Consider the following 19,569-nt stretch of genomic DNA (forward strand, 5'->3'; position numbering starts at 1 on the left):
TTTTTTTTTTTTTTTTTTTTTTTTTTTTTGAGACGGAGTCTTGCTCTGTAGCCTGGGCTGGAGTGCAGTGGCCGGATCTCAGCTCACTGCAAGCTCCGCCTCCCGGGTTTGCGCCATTCTCCTGCCTCAGCCTCCGGAGTAGCTCGGACTACAGGCGCCCGCCACCTCGCCCGGCTAGTTTTTTGTATTTTTAGTAGAGACGGGGTTTCACTGTGTTAGCCAGGATGGTCTCGATCTCCTGACCTCGTGATCCGCCCGTCTCGGCCTCCCAAAGTGCTGGGATTACAGGCTTGAGCCACCGCGCCCGGCCCTTTTCTTTCTTCTTTACAGAGTTTTTCAGATAAAAAATATTTTTAAAATCCATTTATATGTGAGCAACTGATAGATTAAGCAGACAAATACGGCATAATAAATGTACAGGTATGCGCTAGTAAGAGTTCTGAAGGAAAAATGCAAAGTTAGGTACATAAGATAATTATAACTACAAAAATGCACCTACATACATGAAAATGACTCCTGCTCCATTCCACCTCAAACCTCTGCCAAAATGTTGCTAGAGAATTATCTTGAAAACATGTTATCTGTCGGTGGCAGTTTCCTATTTACATCCTTTAGTTGCTCCCCAGCCTCTAAAGGACGACAATGTTCAGACTTCTGAACATGGGTCTTCACATTAGGCTCCTATTTCTTTGACATTTTCTACCATGCACCCACATTAGCTCATCCTATATTCTGTAGCCAAACAGAACTACTTAAAATTTCTCCCATTTGAGATGTTTCATGCTACTCTCTCTTTGCTTGGAATGCCTTTCTTTTTTCATCTAGTTATCTTCCTAATCTTCCTTCAAAGTGCCACGCAAATGCCTCCCTGATTACCTTGGACAGAAACAAGCAATCTTCCTTTTGCACCTCTATTATACATTCTTGAAACCTCTCCTATAGCAAATTTTATATGGCATAACAATTTCTGTCTACATGTCTGTCTTCCATACTCTATACACTGACTTCTTTGAGGGTTGGTTCTATGTTTTATCTTTATATCCTGAGCATGTAAAACTGTTCTTGGCACATAATAGGCACTCAAGTGTTTGCTGATTAAATGGGAGAGAAGCAAACATACCTCTACTGGTCTCACCCAAGCCAAAGAACAAGGGATAGCCTGAGCTGGAAGCTTTGTGTAGCAGCACCTGCAATAGATAATCAAATATATAAGTTAAATCTTCCTGCTATTTAAATGCACCTCTTAGCATGACCCAAAAAATCACTTTCTTAATAAGAGACGAAAACGTAGTCTCATCGTACATTCAAAATTCAGTGTCATGTAAAAGACAACACAGGAGTTACAATCCCTCTGTGAAACGAAATGACCCAGTTGTCAAATATGCACTAAGAAGAAAGAAGGAAGGGAAGGAAGGAAGGAAGGACTGGAGGAAGGAAGGCAAGAGAAAAGAGAGATCCCAACCCCACAGAGCTTCAACACTGCGATTCAAAATTTAATTCATCCATTGTTCTAATTCAATTCAACTCACTTGAGGAACCTCAGGGAGGACTTCTGAACAATTCCAATATTTCCAAAGTCTGGGTAGAATACTTCAACTTCCTGTTTCCCAAGGACTCGATGGATAATGACCCGATACCACCACTTATCCTCAGAAATCCTCACACAACAGAGATGTCCCGGCTGAATAAAACATTCTGGCATGACATATCGATCAGAAACCAGCTGATTAGAATAACAGCGCCTGTGGAATTCCATAATACAGAGAAATCCATAGGGGAAGAAAAAATTAAAGATAATTTTTATCAATGTATCAAGCCAGAAAGTCTTGGCAAAAAGCAAAGAAAAAAATTTTGACTTTGTCAAATTGTTAATGCTCATTAATACCAATTAATTGTTTTTTCTTATCTGAGTCCCATCTCTTCATCAACAAACTTCTTCAAAGAGAAACTTACATACTCATTTTCTGATCTCACATTCTCTGCTGGATAGAATGTACCCCAACTTCATTCCCCAGTACTTCCTAGGATAAATTAGTTTTAAGACATCAACGACTTGATGGCTCCCAAATCCAGCAGCCTCTCTCCTCAGCCTTCAATACACATGATCTTGCTGCAGCGTTACCCTGTCCTGTTTCAAACCCCTTCCTAGTTTCTAAGACACAATTCTCTACTTCTTTGTCAACAGTTATTTTTTTATTGGCTCTGTATTGCATTAAATGTTGAGGTTCACTGGGGTCTTATCTTTAGGAAGTATAACATAAGCTTAGGAACCAATAGCCTGGGTCCAAATCCTGACTCCCTCATTTACCAGTTGTGTGACAATCTTTCTGTGCTTCAGTTTCCTTGTTCAGGATGGGGATGATAAAAATAAAACATGTGTTAAAACATCTGAAAGTTTAGGACAGTGTACACATATAGTAAGCACTCAAATATTAGCTATTGTTCTTGCTATATACTGTCTCACCCATTTTCATGTCTTATACCATACTACTGATCAATTGTTAATTCTCAATCTATCTCTAGAAGGCCCTGTATCCTTTCTGCACTTCAAAACTGGAATATTTCCAACTATATGGAAGACATGCTACTTGTTCCTCAATACTCATTCTCATCTTTCTCTTTTCTCTAGTAGTAGATTCTCCCACCATTTAACTGGGTAAATGGTCATTCAGGTTTCCCAAGCTCTCCTGCATCTAGCTGTGGCTATGTGAATGCTAAATTTTGGCCAATGGGATATGAGCAAAAGTGTACATAGTTAAAATGAGTACATTTAATGTGTATTTTACCCACAGTTTCAAAAGTGAAAATTCTGAGTTGTGTCTTTTAATAAAACAGGTATCTCTCCCATCCCCCCACTTCTTTTTCCTCTCCCCACTAACTGGCAGGAGGACTGGGTAGTGGTAGTGGTCAGTCACACCCAAGACCACGTGAACAGGGACAACACACTATTCTGGAGCAGCAAGATGCTACACCTGCGTCCCCCTCCCACCACAGAGCTATCATATCAGAATGTATTGTGTATATTTGGACTATTATGGGAAGAAGAAATAAACTTTTATCTTCTTTAAGCTACTATGATAAAGTTATATCTAACAGTGGCTAAACCTAATCCTAACTCATACCATCTATTCAACGTTGCCAATGACTCTCATGGTCAACTTAGAGACACCACAGGTAAACTTCTACTAATAAGCTTTCAACCCAGCTCAAACCTATCCAGTCTCTAAAGCAAACAGTTTTCATCATCTCCTTCCCTTTCTTATTCTTCTCAACACTGGTCTTGTCACCTGGCAATTTTCATTTTCCTATTTATTTCTTCCTTTCTAGTCTCACTCTCATCAACACTAATCCACCAATAGATCTTCGTCCCTTCACTCCAATGGCTTTCTTAAAACCATCAGTGCTTCCCCACTGTCTACAGAATAAGATAAAACATCTTCCCATGGTATTCAGAATCTAGCTTTTTCTTAGTCTTTCGGCATCACATCCAGTCACTGTCTCCCACTTCCCGACTCCTGCAACCTCACCTGGTGCTAACGTCACTTCCTTATTGCTGTTTCCAAGGCACACCACTTACTCCTTTGTTAATGTTGGCCTTGGTTCCAACGACTGGACCTGATTATACCTACTCATAACCTCCTTGACTGGCAAATTCTTGTTTTTGAGGCCTAGCTCAATTATCTCTTTTGTGAAGCTTTCCCCAACCTTGCCCAGGCAGAATGACTTCCTTTTACAATATCCCATGTATCTCCCATCTTCCTAAGCTAACCATGGTATTCACAAAGGCAAAGGACCATGTCTTACTTATCCTTGTAGTGCAAGTGCCTCAACATTCTGACACCAAGCACACACAGTAGTTACAGTATTTTTTTTTCCAGACAGGGTCTCACTCTGTTGCCCAGGCTGGAATGCAGTAGCACAATCATGACTCACTGCAGCCTTGACTCCTGGGGAGCTGGGACTACAGGCATGCACCATCATGCCCAGCTAATTTTTAAATTTCTTTTGTAGATACAGGGTCTCACTATGTTGCCCAAATGAATCTTGAACTTCTGGGCTCAAGCAGTCCTCCCACCTTGGCTTCCCAAAGTGCCAAGTTTACAGGCATGAACCACACTATACCCAGTCTATAGTATTAATAATAATAGCCGCCAACATTTGGGCTATGCTCCAAGTACTTTAATTTTTAGAACTCTGTGAAGTAGGTACTATTATTATCTCATTTTGGAGATAAGACAACTAGGCCCAGAGAAGTAAAGTAACTTCAAGGTCACAGAGCCAGCAAGTGTGCTTTTAAAACATGTACAAATGTCCCATAGGCATACTGGAATGGAATATATATTTTTACTAAGTGATTATGCGACTTACATTACGCCAGGTGTCCTGGAGTAGAAGAATACATACTGTTGTCAAGTTTAAAACATGGAATATTTTTTGAGATACAAAATAAAACGAAATAAATTATTCTTCTATAAAAACAATATATAAATCAGACATTGTTGTTCATGAATAAATCTAAAGTGGTTGAAAATGTCCACATTTTACATGCTGTTTGCTATCAAAGGACAGTTTTTAGTAGAGAAAAGAGATAATGTAAGTTAGTAGTTCTCAAAGTATAGTCCATAAACATGATTTTGACCTGGAAGATGAACTAGCCATTTCTTTCATATCATTTTTGCTTTAAAGAACCACCAGAAAGCAGACTTGGGTTTTTGACACACATTTTTCAACAATGAAGCAAGCTTGTCACTTCAAGGAAAACAACTCACAGTACACGTTGTCAATGATAAAAATCAAACTTTCGAGTAAAAAGATTTTGGAAATGTTGCATCCACCACTGTGAGCTTGACAGCTTCCCAATACTAAATACTTTTCTTTTTTTTTTTTTTTTTTTTTTTTTTTTGAGACAGAGTCTCCCTCTGTAGCCCAGGCTGGAGTGCAGTGGCGCCATCTCGGCTCACTGCAAGCTCCGCCTCCTGGGTTCAGGCCATTCTCCTGCCTCAGCCTCCTAAGTAGCTGGAACTACAGGCGCCCGCCACCACGCCCGGCTAATTTTTTGTATTTTTAGTAGAGACGGGGTTTCACTGTGGTCTCGATCTCCTGACCTCGTGATCCGCCCACCTCGGCCTCCCAAAGTGCTGGGATTACAAGCGTGAGCCACCGCGCCCGGCCTACTAAATACTTTTCTTATGAGATCAGTGATGATATTAATGTGATATTTTTATACTGCATAATGAAATGTGTCAACATTTGGAAGATCCGCATAATTCAGCAAACTAGTTATTTCCAAATGACCAATACATGGTATTATAAAGTTGTATGACCCATTCAGGGATAGTCTGAATCCATGCTTAGAAGCAGCTTTGTCCTTGCTTTAATATTCTGCTGTTGCCATCTTGAAATTAGTAACTTTTAAACAGGGAGCCCTGCATTTTAATTTTGCACCAGGGCCAGCAATTACACAGCCAGTCTTAGATTCATTCAAATTGTAAAGGCAGACCAATGGGGTTTAACATAATAGAGTACAAAAAGTTCAAATTCCAAACAACATTTGAGAAACTACGATTTCTCAAGTTTTAGCATACTATCAAAAAAGCATATTCACAATTTTCTGAAAAAGCTGTTAAAATACTTTTTCCCAGACTACACATTGGTGTGAGGCCAGATGTCTTCAGATACTTCAACCAAAACAACATATCTCAACAGATTAAATGCAGAAGCAAATATGAAAAGTCAACTTTCTTCTATTAAGCCAGACATTAAAGAGATCTGTGAAAGTATAAAACAATGCCACCCTTCTAAATTTTTAAATAAAGTTATTTTCATAAAAATGTTATTTATATTAACACAAGAATTATTTTAATATTAAAATTTTACAGTTTTAATTTCTATACAATAAATACTGATAAACAAAAGCTCTCTTGGGTCTTTAATTTTTAAGAGTCCTGAAACCAAAAAGTTTGAGAACTGCTGATTTAAGAGATATGTGATCTAGAACTAGTAAATACCATTTGACCCAGCCATCCCACTACTGGGGATATACCCAAAGGATTATAAGTCATGCTGCTATTAAGACACATGCACATGTATGTTTATTGTGACACTATTCACAACGGAAAAAACTTGGAATCAACCCAAATGTCCATCAGTGACAGACTGGATTAAGAAAATGTGGCACATACACACCATGGAATACTGTGCAGCCATAAAAAAGGATGAGTTTGTGTCCCTTGTAGGGACATGGATGCAGCTGGAAACCATCATTCTCAGCAAATTATTCCAAGAACAGAAAACCAAATGCCACATGTTCTCACTCATAGGTGGGAACTGAACAATGAGATCACTTGGACACAGGAAGGGGAACATCACACACTGGGTCCTATTGTGGGGAGAGGGGAGGGATAACATTAGGAGATATACCTAATGTAAATGACGAGTTAATGGGTGCAGCACACCAACATGGCTCATGTATACATATGTAACAAACCTGCATATTGTGCACATGTACCCTAGAACTTAAAGTATTAAAAAAAAAAAGTTAAACAAAACAACAAAAAAAGAGATACGTGAAAAACACATTGAAAACGACAGACTCCTACCGCATTTCAATCATCATGTCTTCGAGTAACTCTGACGAATCCCTGCTATAGATCCGGATGTAGAATTGACTGGGAGAGATGATATACTCCACAAAGACCCCTACGAGGGAACTGGTGTCTAATGGTGGGAGTCTGCATAATTTCTTGTCCGGCACAGCATCTGGCGGGATGTCATGATTTGCCATTGCCAGGTTGAGCTGTGATTTGTTTGTTTCTACTTGCTATAAGTTAGGAAAAAAAAAAACAAAACATTAAAAATCTCTTGGTGACATTTCAAACCCCATGGCATGTTTCTCAAAGTATATTTCATGAACCACCTTTATCAGAATCACTTGGGAAATTATACAAATACAGATTCTTGAACTCTAGCTCAGACTTACTGATTCAGAAGGCCTGGGAATGGGGCCCACAATTATGCATTTAAAAAAATTCTCTGGGTGATTCTTACCTATGTTAAAATATGAAAACTACTGCCTTATGACATTAGGTATAGAGTTTAAAGTGTTACACAATTGCCCTATACAAAATTGAAAATATGATACTTCAAACATTCAGGCTGAACCAAGTGAAGTCCTACTCAAACATATCGGCAGTCAAAGGTAACTTTAATAGGTTAAATTGCAGACTAATCTTCCAATCAAAAGCAGGATTTGTCAAATACTCTCATTCTGAAACATACTGTTTTCCTCTAGGCCTTCTATTTTCCTCCAGAAAATATAGCAAGCTCTCCAAACAAAACTTTTTCCTTCCATGAAAGAAACCAGGTAGAGAGGGTAGAAGGGGAAAAGAGCAAGCAATGATCCTTAATAACAACAAAATAAGTAACGGGAGATGAAAACACAAAAATGGTGAATTGTGTGTGGAAGTAATAAAAGAAAAAAAAAAAGCACCCTATAATTGAGGATGGGTGTAGAGGCAATTTGCAGCAGTGTTGAGGCACACAGCCAAAACAAAGCCTCTCATTTTTTCCCTCTAAAGCCCCTGTGGGTTTTCAAGACATCATGAGAGAGCTGTCAACTCTCAAAACCATCTGAAAACTTTAAAAGGAGCCTTGAGGAAAAGCAAGCTATAGAAAAGACTGAAAACTAGAAAGAATGCTATATGATATAACTTCAGTACAAAGATGATTTCTTCTAATAAATGATATATCCAGAAATAAGACTTTTCTAAAAAGAATTTTGGTTTAAAGAAACATACATTTACTTTCCATAGTGCTGAATATCCAGTGCACAAAGTCTTTAAACCTCACTCACCAGCTGTAAAGGCTTTACTACCACATTAGGCTTCTTGCAAATCTTCTGTTGTGGCTCTTTTTGTTTTTTTGAAGGGCAATTCCATACAGTCTCTTTGACAGCAACAGTAGACAATGAATTTCTAGGTGGACTGGAGACACAAGCTTTGGCTTCTATTTTCTTATCTGATTGAACTGAACACAAATTTCTGACTGATGAAACAACTCCATCTCAAATGGCCAATACAGCAGCCTATGCATATTTGTTAAATAGCTGTACAACCATTACTAAGCACTTTCAACACACCAGATGCTGGAAAGACAATGATAAATGAGAGATATAAACCTGTCTTTGCAGACCTTTCCGTATGGCGAAATATAAGGGAAGTTCTAGATGGGAACAAATCTTAAATTATTTGTGCTGGGGGAGGGAGGCTTGTGATCTGATAAGGTATCTTAAACTTTAGTAAAAGACTTAATTTTTTTCAGCATCTTGATTTCAATTTACTTCTTGTTCAAATTAAACAGGGAACATTCTTCGTTGCTTAACATAGAATGTATGTACCTACTTAACATTCCATAATACAATTCCTTAATTCTTAGGAAATGTTAAAGTTAATAACGTATTGTGTTCAAATTTACATGTGTATGATAACTACAAGAGACTGGCACATTAAAACAGACTCCGGGCCGGGTGCGGTGGCTCACGTCTGTAATTCCAGGACTTTGGGAGGCCGAGGCAGGAGAATCACAAGGTCAGGAGTTCGAGACCAGCCTGGCCAATATGACGAAACCCCATCTCTACTAAAAATACAAAAATTAGTCGGGCATGGTGGCGGGCGCCTGTAGTCCTAGCTACTTGGGAGGCCGAGGCAGGAGAATCACTTGAACCTGGGAGGCGGAGGTTGCAGTGAGCCAAGATCGCACCATTGCACTCCAGCCTGGGCAACAGAGCAAGACTCCACCTCAAAAAAAAAAACAACAAAAAACAGACTCCAGATAGACCTACAAGCATGGTGACTACTTAAAAAATGAAGTCATAAGTACACAAAGATGTAGGTACAAGAATATTTGTCACTGTATTTTTTTGTGATGGTGAAAAACGGAAACAATCCTAATGTCCATCAGTAGAAGACTGGTTAAGTACATTATAATTATATGTAATTTCAAATGATGAAATAAGCTTGTTTGTACTAATACAAAAAACATCCACAGTATATGAAGTGTAAGAAACAAGGATTCACACAATACAGATGTCCACAGTGGTTTGACTTTCTTATGGTATGAAAGTGATACACATTCATTAGAAACCATACTTCCAGTACCCATACAACACTGTTTTTCACTTTCAGTACAGTATTCAATAAATTACAGGTGATATTCAACACTTTAGTATAAAATAAGCTTTGTATTAGATGATTTTGCCCAACTGTAGGCTAACGTAAGTATTCTGAGCATGTTTAAGGTAGGCCAGGCCAAGGTCTGATGTTCAGTAGGCTAGGTGTATTAAATGCACTGTCTGCTTATGGTGGGTTTATTGGGACAGAACCCCATCAAAAGTTGAGGTAAATTTGTATTTATATACTACTGTTTTGTGTAGGAAAAATTATACATGTGATAATTAGCTATATCATACAGAAGAGGTCCAGAAATAAACACACTAAAACTATTAATGATAGTTACCTCTGTATTGTTGGAATTGTTTAAACAAGCATGTGCAGCTTTTGTGATTTAAAAAAAAAAGATCTATCTATGTCTTACATATTCATTGGAAAAACTCTTGGAGGCTATATAAATATTCTAACAGCATTATTTTGGGGGGGGATAAAATAATAGAAAATGTTCTCTCTCTACTCATCTGTGCTGTTTATATATTTTTAGAATGAACATGAGTTACTTTAATAATCAGAAAAATCAATAAAGGTAGTTACATTTGGGGAAAAAAAAACCTGTCTATCATAACCACTCATTCAAGCTTATAAAAATACAAGTACCATACTGCAATCTAGTTTTGTGAGGTGTTGCCATTGGAGAAACTGGGTAAAAGGTACATGGGATCATACTGTATTATTTCTTACAACTCCATGTGAATCTAAAATTATCTCAATAAAAACTTCAAAAGAAAAAGAAGGTTCCCCCATCCAAAAAAACAAAACACAAATCAAGTGCCCTAAATGCAATGTGGTATTATCCTGGAGTGGATACAGAAACAGAAAAAGGACATTCTTGGAAAAACTGGTAAAATCAGAATAAAGTCTGGAGTTTCGTTACTAGCAATGTATAACGTTAATTTCTTAGTTTTGATAAATGTATCATGGTAAATAAGACATTAATATTAGAAGAAACTGGGTGACAGGTATATGGGAACTCTGTACTACCTTTATAATTTTTCTGTAACACTAAAATTATCCTAAAATTGAAAGTTTATTTTAAAAAATACAAGTGCTGGGTCCCAACGCACACCCATTTATTCTGCATCTCCATATATTTCTAAAAAGCTTTTGATGCATGGCCTGAGTTAAGAACCACTGCACTATCAGATCACCATTTTAGAAACTTTATTTCCTTCAGAATTATCAAAAAATCTACACAATGAAGAAAGCAAAAAAAAAAATTTTTTTTTTGAGACAGAGTCTCGCTCTGTCTCCCAGGCTGGAGTGCAGTGGCATGATCTCGGCTCACTGCAAGCTCCGCCTTCTGGGTTCACGCCATTCTCCTGCTTCTGCCTCCTGAGTATCTGGGACCACAGGCACCCGCCAACACACCCGGCTGGTTTTTTTGTATTTTTAGTAGAGACGGGGTTTCACCGTGTTAACCAGGATGGTCTCGATCTCCTGACCTCGTGATCCGCCCACCTTGGCCTCCCAAAGTGCTGGGATTACAGACGTGAGCCACTGCACCCGGCCAAAGAAAGCAAAATTTTAAAATTCAGATAATTTTTATTAATAATACAGATTAACCTTATTACAACAAATACCACCAGAAAGGCGGTCATTATATAAAACATTTCATGGCTAGGCATTATTTCGTGTTTTCTTTGTCCTCATGAGGACAATAAAAATGAGGTTTGCATCATACTGTAGTTCTACTCACCAGGTGGTAGAGGCTTCTTATCCACATCAAATACTAGTAAGTCTTGCTGTCCTTCCCTGAACTCAACATGGAGAATGTCACTAAGAGCTCCAACAAGTTCTGTCACATTTAAGAAGCCTAATTTTTTTGGTGATAGTTGCTCTTTAAAAATCACCTGTCACAAGAAAATAGAAATTACATGAAACAGCATCAGGTAACAGATATATAACATATACAGTTGTCCTTGGACAACCAAACTAAATCTTAAATGGTCAATGAACTCAAGTATTAAAGAGTAAAGGCTCACTTCCATACCAGTACAAAACAAACCAAGTGACCAATAATCCCTTACCATAAAACTTCTAGGTCAATGTCAAGTTCCTTTTAGAGCATGTGGTAAACTAAAGTAAAAGTTAGGGTGGGCGCTTTTCACTTCTCATTTTTAACGTCTGAATATAAAGCAAGTCTTCTTTAAAAAAAAACAAGAAGGGAATGCACAAATTACAACAGTTGTAATAAAACTATTGGCATTTCTCTATTTTCCAATAAAGATAATATTCAATATCACTTTCAACATGTAGAGAAATTATTGTTTAAAAATATTTCCTTAAATTTTATTATTTCGCCTTAGAAGCTGGAATAAAGGCCAGGCACGGTGGCTCATGCCTGTAATCCCAGCACTTTGGGAGGCCGAGGTGGGTGGATCACAAGGTCAGGAGACCAAGACCATCCTGTCTGACACGGTGAAACCCCATCTCTACTAAAAATACAAAAAATTAGCCGGGCATGCTGGCGGGCACCTGTAGTCCCAGCTACTCGTGAGGCTGAGGCTGGAGAATGGCGTGAACCCTAGAGGTGGAACTTGCTGTGAGCCAAGGTTGCGCCACTGCACTCCGTGGGTGACAGAGTGAGACTCCATCTCAAAAAAAAAAAAAAAAGGCCGGGCGCGGTGGCTCAAGCCTGTAATCCCAGCACTTTGGGAGGCCGAGACGGGTGGATCACGAGGTCAGGAGATCGAGACCATCCTGGCTAACACGGTGAAACCCCGTCTCTACTAAGAAATACAAAAAACTAGCCGGGCGAGGTGGCGGGCGCCTGTAGTCCCAGCTACTCGGGAGGCTGAGGCCGGAGAATGGCGTGAACCCGGGAGGCGGAGCTTGCAGTGAGCCGAGATCCGGCCACTGCACTCTAGCCTGGGCTACAGAGCGAGACTCCGTCTCAAAAAAAAAAAAAAAAAAAAAAAAAAAAGAAGTTGGAATAAATGAGCAGATATCTATCGGTGTATTTCCCATAGCATACAGTTTGATTTTCTTGCCTTAGAAAAGAAGTCATACCAAATGAAGACAGGAGACAATATATATGGGATAGATACACAGAATACATTCCTTAAACAGAAAACATTTTATATGTCTTAAAAGGACCGTCTATCATCAGTTACTTATTCCATAGTCAAAAGCATCACCAACATTGTTTTAGTTTCACTCATCTATAATAACTCTATCCTACATAAATTCTTAAAACGTTAAACAAAATCTACTCCAAAGGGTTAAAAGTGAAATGTTCTCCCAAAGCTGCCTTCAGTCTTCATATTTTGCAGCTATTGTAGGTATTATTCTAAGAAAGACAATAAATATGTTGCATTTATTGTATGTATTATCCTAAGGTGACAAATTTGCTTATTTCTGAGCCTAAAAAACAAAACAAAACCTGCTACATCTAAAGAGACTTTTTTGTTGTTGAATCACTTCTATCTTCATTCTTTAGATGCATTTCATATTGAAAAACTTATCGTGCAAATTATCTTTTTAATACAAATTTTAATGCTCTCAGTGGAAGACCTTCTGATATGTATCCTCATCTTGGCTCTTCAGGTAGTCTCCCATTTGAATTTTAATATATTATTCTCCATCCTTTTGGTTTTTAAAGTGAATAAGCTTCGGTTTCCTCAATTTATGTTGTGAATTTATTTTTGAGTTTTATATTGGGTTGTTATCTGCTAAATCGGTCATCAAAATGTTAAGTTGCCATCTTCCAGCTTTCTCCTCTGCACCAAGAGAAACAAGCAGATGAGAACACAGTGCTCATCTGGATTTCTCAATCATTTTGACTTGACGGCTCTTATTCAGAAATCACATTCTCCTTTAGAATGTATCTGTATTTTGGTAAACTGTAATGATGCTGAGTGACTGATTATTAAAAAGCAGGATGTGAGTTTAATCAGGAACTATTTTAAAAATAAATACTTCAGTTAAATTGGCAAAAAACAAAACAACAACAAAAAATTCCTCAGTCACCTAGCAATCACTTCCCTGGAAGTAATCAGTATTGCCAGTTCCTTGTTAAAACGTTCCAGAAATTATCAAAACTCAAACATGATTCAACATAATAGATTACATATACTAGGTACATCTTGCTTTTTTTCAATTACTATATCAGTACATGAAACACAGTTGAGTTTTGCTATCTGATCCTGAGACTCAGTTTCTTTTAAAAGGTTAGTCAATTTATTATGTCAGATATATTTTATCCTAATTCCTTTGTTATGCTTTCTGCTTTACTGGCTCCCAACTATGAGCAATGAAGAAATTGATGGGCTGGGAACAGAGGCTCATGTCTGTTATCCTAGCACTTTGGGAGGCTGAGGCAGGAGGGACTGCTTGAGACCAGGAGTTAGAGACCAGCCTGGGCAACATAACGAGACTCTGCCTCTACAACTTAAAAAAAAAAAACAAAACTTAGCTGGGCATGGTGGCATGTGCCTGTAATCCCAGCTACCCGGGAGGCTGAAGCTGCAGTGAGGATTGTGCCACTGCACTACAGCTTGGGTAACAGCAAGATCCTGTCTTTAAAAAAAAAAAAAAGAAAAGAAAGAAATTGATATATTTCTACTCCTACCCTCCATACTTTCCTTCCATCTTCAACCAAATTTTAATTATCCTTTTCTTAGAGTTTAGATTTATGCCTTCAAATATGTGTATATATCCTGTTTACATGGTTTTGTTTCCTCAAGGTCTGACAATCTTATAGTACAAACACTTTATTTCCTGCAAATTAGCATAATGGATATCCCCACAGGCTTGATTAGATTTATGTTTGATCTCTTTGACAATACTATAAGTGATGCTATGTTCTAAAGAGGGGCACATAATATCTGGTCATCTCTTTTTTTGTGTTGTTAAGAGCCATTATTAGTCAATTTCTAGATGCATTACTTTGAGAGTTTTAATAGCAGCATTCTGTCAATTCCTTTTCATTATTTAGTTGGAACACTCTATAGATGTATGCTTCCCCTCCTGTTCTTTGCTTATGCAGCTGTATAAATTCATTTAGGAATGCCAAGGTAAGCGATTGGCTCTCTTTATTTACTTTTTTTTTGTTGTTGTCGTTTTTGAGACAGAGTCTCGTTCTGTCACCCAGGCTGGAGTGCAGTGGCCAGATCTCAGCTCACTGCAAGCTCCGCCTCCCGGGTTTATGCCATTCTCCTGCCTCAGCCTCCCGAGCAGCTGGGACTACAGGCGCCCGCCACCTCACCCGGCTAGTTTTTTGTATTTTTTAGTAGAGACGGGTTTCACCGTGTTAGCCAGGATGGTCTCGATCTCCTGACCTCGTGATCCGCCCGTCTCGGCCTCCCAAAGTGCTGGGATTACAGGCTTGAGCCACCGCGCCCGGCTACCATTTTTAAAGAAAGTGAATTAGTTCCATCATCCTCTATGTTGAGTCATCAGTTTTTTTTAGTATCATATAAACTCACAGAATTAGATATATTTGATGGGCTTCAAAATATTGCAATTATTATCCTTATTGTAGCCTGAAATAATTCTTCAAGTGAATTCCTAAGCTATTTAATGTGAACCTAATTTTATTTTATTTTTTTAAATTTTTTTTAGTTTTATTATTATTATACTTTAAGTTCTAGGGTACATGTGCACAACGTGCAGGTTTGTTACATATGTATACTTGTGCCATGTTGGTGTGCTGCACCCATCAACTCGTCATTTACATCAGGTATAACTCCCAGTGCAATACCTCCCCCCTCCCCCCTCCCCATAATAGGCCCCGGTGTGTGATGTTCCCCTTCCCGAGTCCAAGTGATCTCATTGGTGAACCTAGTTTTAAATAGCTTCCTTGCTGGTCTGGTATGACAAGACGTTCCAAACTCAATTTATGTAACTAGGATATCCTTGTATATACAATTTGAATTATCTCCTAATTATTCATTTGCTTTATATCAAATTATACAATGGTCTCAGAATACTACCACCAATATAATCAAAACAAAATAATCTTGCATATGCTCACCCTTTCTTCTTCCACTATTTTGTGTAACTGTACTTTGTCTACATTAGCAGAGTACATTGCCACTAAATACTGCATTCTCTCCCCCCAACCCTCATTTGATCTTAGTTATGTAAATGGCATTCACTTTCAGTCCTTTTATCAATGTCTCTCTAGTGTGATTTTGGTTTTCTGATGTTCATTCTCCAGTAGATTCCTCAGGAAGGGCTCATGGGAACAACAGTTCTTGAATTCTTGCATGGTGATAATAGCTGGTCTGGCTCTCTGGAACTGAAAGTCAGTTTTGCTAGCTAGAGAATCTTTGGCTCATGCTTTGGGTATATAAAATAAGTTACTCCCTTTTCATCTAGCTTACAACATTGCTGTGAGAATGTCTAATAATTTAACTTTTGTTTCCTTTATAAGTCACTTGCTGTTTTTGTTTAAATGCCCAGGACAAATTTTTTTCTTTTAAGTCCAGAAATTTGATATTTGGTCATTCTGAGTTGATACTGTCAGATACGCAGTGTGTTCTTCCATCTAGTCTCAAATCTTCCATTCCAGTAAGGTTTACTTGAATTCTAGTTTTTAGGATTCATTCTGTTTCCTTCTTTGGCTTTATTACTCACGTTGGCTCTTCTTTGCCTGCTTAATACCTGTCATTTTCTCTTGAATCATCTTTATCTTTCCTTTTTTTCCCTAAGATTTTTCTTACGTAAAATTTCAAACAGAAAAAGTTGAAAGAACTGGATACTGAACTCTACCACTATAGAGCTGCTATGTCATCTGTGTATCCATCCATCTACCAACCCATCTTATCTTTTATATACATTTCAAAGTGACCTGTAGACATCAGTAGCCTTTACCCTAAAATAGGCCAGCATTACAGCATTAACTAGAAATCAGTATCTGTTCACTTTTAGGTAAAATTTACACACAGTGAAATGCACACAACTTAGGTTTCCCAGTCAATTAGCCCCGATAAATGCAGAATTGCGTAACCCAAACCCCTATTCAAGATACAGAACACTTCCATCACCTCAGAAAGTTCTCCCTTTCCCAGTCACCCCTAGAGACAATTTTTTCCACCACAGATTATCTTTGGCTATTGTATTATTTCATATAAAAGACATTCTACAGTATGCTGCTGTGTGAGACTTACTTCAGCAACTATTTTTCAGATTCATCCACACTGGTTCATGTATCAGCTGTTTACTTCTTTTTAATGTGGAATAGTATTTTGTTGTACAAACATACCACAATCTCTTCATTCATTCCCTTATTGATGAATAGTAGGGTTATTTCCAGTTTTGGGCAGCTATAATGTATAAAGCTGTTATGAATACTCTTTATCGTGTAAGTCTTTGAGGACACAGACTTTGAATAAATATCTGGGCGTGTAATTCTGGGTCAAAGGACAAATACATACTTATAGGAAATTGTAAGAACATTTTCTACAGTAGTTGTACCATTTTATACTTGCACCAAAAATGTGAGTTTATCATATGTTTATCAGTCACTCATATCTGCATTTGTGAAGTCTCTGTTCAAACCTTTGGGCCATTTACAAAAAGAACTGTTTGGCTTTCTATTATGGAGCTATAGACTGGTCTTTATGTATTCTGAATATAAGTCCTTTGTTAGATGTATGATTGTAAATATTTCTTCCCAGTCTGTGGTCTGCCTATTCAATTTTAAATGGGGTCTCCTAAATAGAAGCTAATTTTGATGAAGTCTCATTATCAGTTTTCTTTTAACTGAATACTGCTTCTGTATCCTAAGAAACCTTTGCCTGTCCAGGTCATTAATATATTTTAATTCTTCTAGAAGTTTTAGAGCTTTAATTTTTTCATTTAGGTCTATGATACATCTTGAAATAATTTTTGTACATGGTGTCAGGTTGAGGTTGGGTTTCTTTTCTTTTCTTTTTTTTTGTATTCAGTTGTATCTTGCATTCAGTTGTTCCAGTATCATTTGTTGAAAATATTTTTGCAAGCTCCTGGTTTTAAGTAATCTTTCTGTATCAGCCTGCCAAAGTGCTGAGGTTACAGACAAGAACCACCATGCCCAGAGCTGAAAATACTTTCTTATCCCTTTTGAATTCCTTTGGCACCTCTCTCAAAAATCACTTCAGTGTATATGGGTGGATCTCCTAAGCATGTACTGTATGGCCAGACAAATTCATGGATTTGTTAGTATCTACAAATAGCCTGCAGGAATTTTGATGGGGACTATATTGAATCCATACATTAATGTTACCATGTTCATATGTTATCAATAATGAGTCTTCTCACCCATGAGTATGTAATACCTCTCCATTTATTACTCTTCAACTTCTCAACAATGTTTATTAGTTTTTGGTGTACATGATTTATGTTTCTTTTGTTAAACTTATTTTCAAGTAATCTCACGATATAATAAACAGAATTTTTAAAATTTCATTTTCTGATAGTTTGCTACTTACATATGAAGATACAATTGATTTCTGTATACTAACCTTGTATATTTGACCTAATAAACGAGTTCTAGTAGCTTTTTTCATGGATTCCTTAGTATATTCTACATGAACAATCATGTTTTCTACAAATAAAGTTTAACTTTTTCTCTTTTAGGTTTTCATGCCTTTTATTTCCTTTTCTTATTACACTGGTTAGAACTTGCAATACAATGTTGAACAGAAGCCATATGACTGGATATACTTGCCTGTTCCAGATTTTAAGGGCGAATTGTTCAGTGTTTCCACCATTGAGTATGACAAGTATATTAATAGGTTTTCACCAATGCACTTTATCAGAAGGAGGAATTTCTTCTCTATTCCTAGTTTTCTGAGAGCTTCAATTGTGGATGGGTATTAAATTTTGATACTTCTTTTTCTGCAGCTACCAAAATAATCACATGGCTTTTCTTCCTTATTATTCTATTAAAATGGTGAATTACCTTAATTCCTTTTGAAATGTTACTTCAACTTTGCATTCTGAGGATAAACCCCTCTTGTTCAGGGATTGCTGAATTCAATTTACTACTGTTTTGTAATAGACTTTTTGTGTCCACGTTATGAGAAACATGTCCTAATTGGTTTCTTGTAATGTCTAAGTCAAGCTTTTAGTAACAATGTATTCATAGAATGAGTTGGGGAGGCCAGGCATGGTGGCTCATGCCTGTAATCTCAGCACTTTGGGAGGCTGAGGTAGGAGGATTGCTTTAGGCCAGGAGTTAAACACCTGTCTGGGTAACACAGTGAGACCCTGTCTCTAAAACAATTTTTTGTTTTAATTGGCTGGGCATGGCGCCACATGTCTGTAGTCTCAGCTACTCAGGAGGCTGAGGCAGGAGGACTACTTGAGAGCAGAAGTTCAAGGCTGCAGTAACCCAAGATCATGCCACTGTACTCCAGCCTGGGTGACAGTGACTCTTTAAAGGAAAAAAAAAAAAAAAGAATGAGTTGGGGAATATTATCTGCTATTTTAAGAAACAATCTGTATATGACTAATATAATTTCTTCCTTAAATGTTTTACAGAATTCACCAGCAAAACCAACATACATCCTTTTCAGTCTTACTGTACCACTTCAAATAAAATATAAGAATCTTGCAACCCTATAGTTCCAGGTACTGCCCCTCCACTCATTATGCAGTAGTTTTCATATGCATTACATGTTCATGTTATAAACCCAATTATTTAATGCTGTAATTTTTGCTTTAAACAGTCATATATTTTAACTGATCAAAAAAGGCAGTCTTTCATATATGCCCAGATATTTACTACATCCTTTATTCAATCCTTCCTGAAGATTAAAGTTCCAATCTGGCATTATTTCCTTCAGCCTGAAGAATGTTATTTAGCATTCTTATAGTATCAGTCTGCTTGCAATTCTGATTACCTGAAAATGTCTATCTTATCATCTTCATTCTTGATATTATCACTGGATATAAAATATTGGGTTAACAGTACTTTTCTTTTGTGTACATTAAAGATGTCATTCCATTGTCTTCTAGCATTGCTTCAAGAGGTCAGCCATCATTTGTATCACTGTTCTCCTGTATGAAGTGTGTTATTTTTAGTCTGGCTGCTTTCAGAATTTTCTACTTATATTTGGTTTTCTGCATTTTTACTATGATGTGCCTATGTAAGGTTTTCTCTGTATTACTTGTTTGGGGTTTTCTGGGCTTCTTAGATTTATAAACTTCTTTCACAAGATTTGGGAAACTTGGGTCATTATTTTTTCAAATATATTTCTGCTGTGCTTTCTTGGGCTCCAATTATATTAATAGATACATTAGACCATTTGGTATTATTCCACAGGTCTCAGGTCACTCAAGTTCTGTTTTGTTTCCCTGTTCTTCAAATTGGATAATTTCTATTGATCTGTCTTGAAGTTTACTAATGCTTTCT

At 37.5% G+C, this 19,569-nt stretch overlaps 1 protein-coding gene across 6 annotated transcripts in view; it reads right to left on the reverse strand.

Annotated features, from left to right (window-relative positions):
* TDRD5 (tudor domain containing 5) overlaps positions 1–19,569 on the reverse strand; it is a 95,638-nt gene that overhangs the window by 44,368 nt on the left and 31,701 nt on the right. For all 6 annotated transcript variants that reach the window (XM_025396871.1, XM_025396879.1, XM_025396853.1 and 3 more), the window contains 5 exons: positions 10,924–11,077; positions 7,853–8,025; positions 6,600–6,820; positions 1,530–1,742; positions 1,121–1,187 (listed from right to left, as the gene is read on the reverse strand). In XM_025396871.1, coding sequence (XP_025252656.1) covers positions 1,121–1,187; positions 1,530–1,742; positions 6,600–6,820; positions 7,853–8,025; positions 10,924–11,077 — 828 coding nt within the window. The remainder of the gene's footprint in view (positions 1–1,120; positions 1,188–1,529; positions 1,743–6,599; positions 6,821–7,852; positions 8,026–10,923; positions 11,078–19,569) is intronic.

This window comes from Theropithecus gelada, chromosome 1 (assembly GCF_003255815.1).
Source record: "Theropithecus gelada isolate Dixy chromosome 1, Tgel_1.0, whole genome shotgun sequence".
NCBI lineage: Eukaryota > Metazoa > Chordata > Mammalia > Primates > Cercopithecidae > Theropithecus > Theropithecus gelada.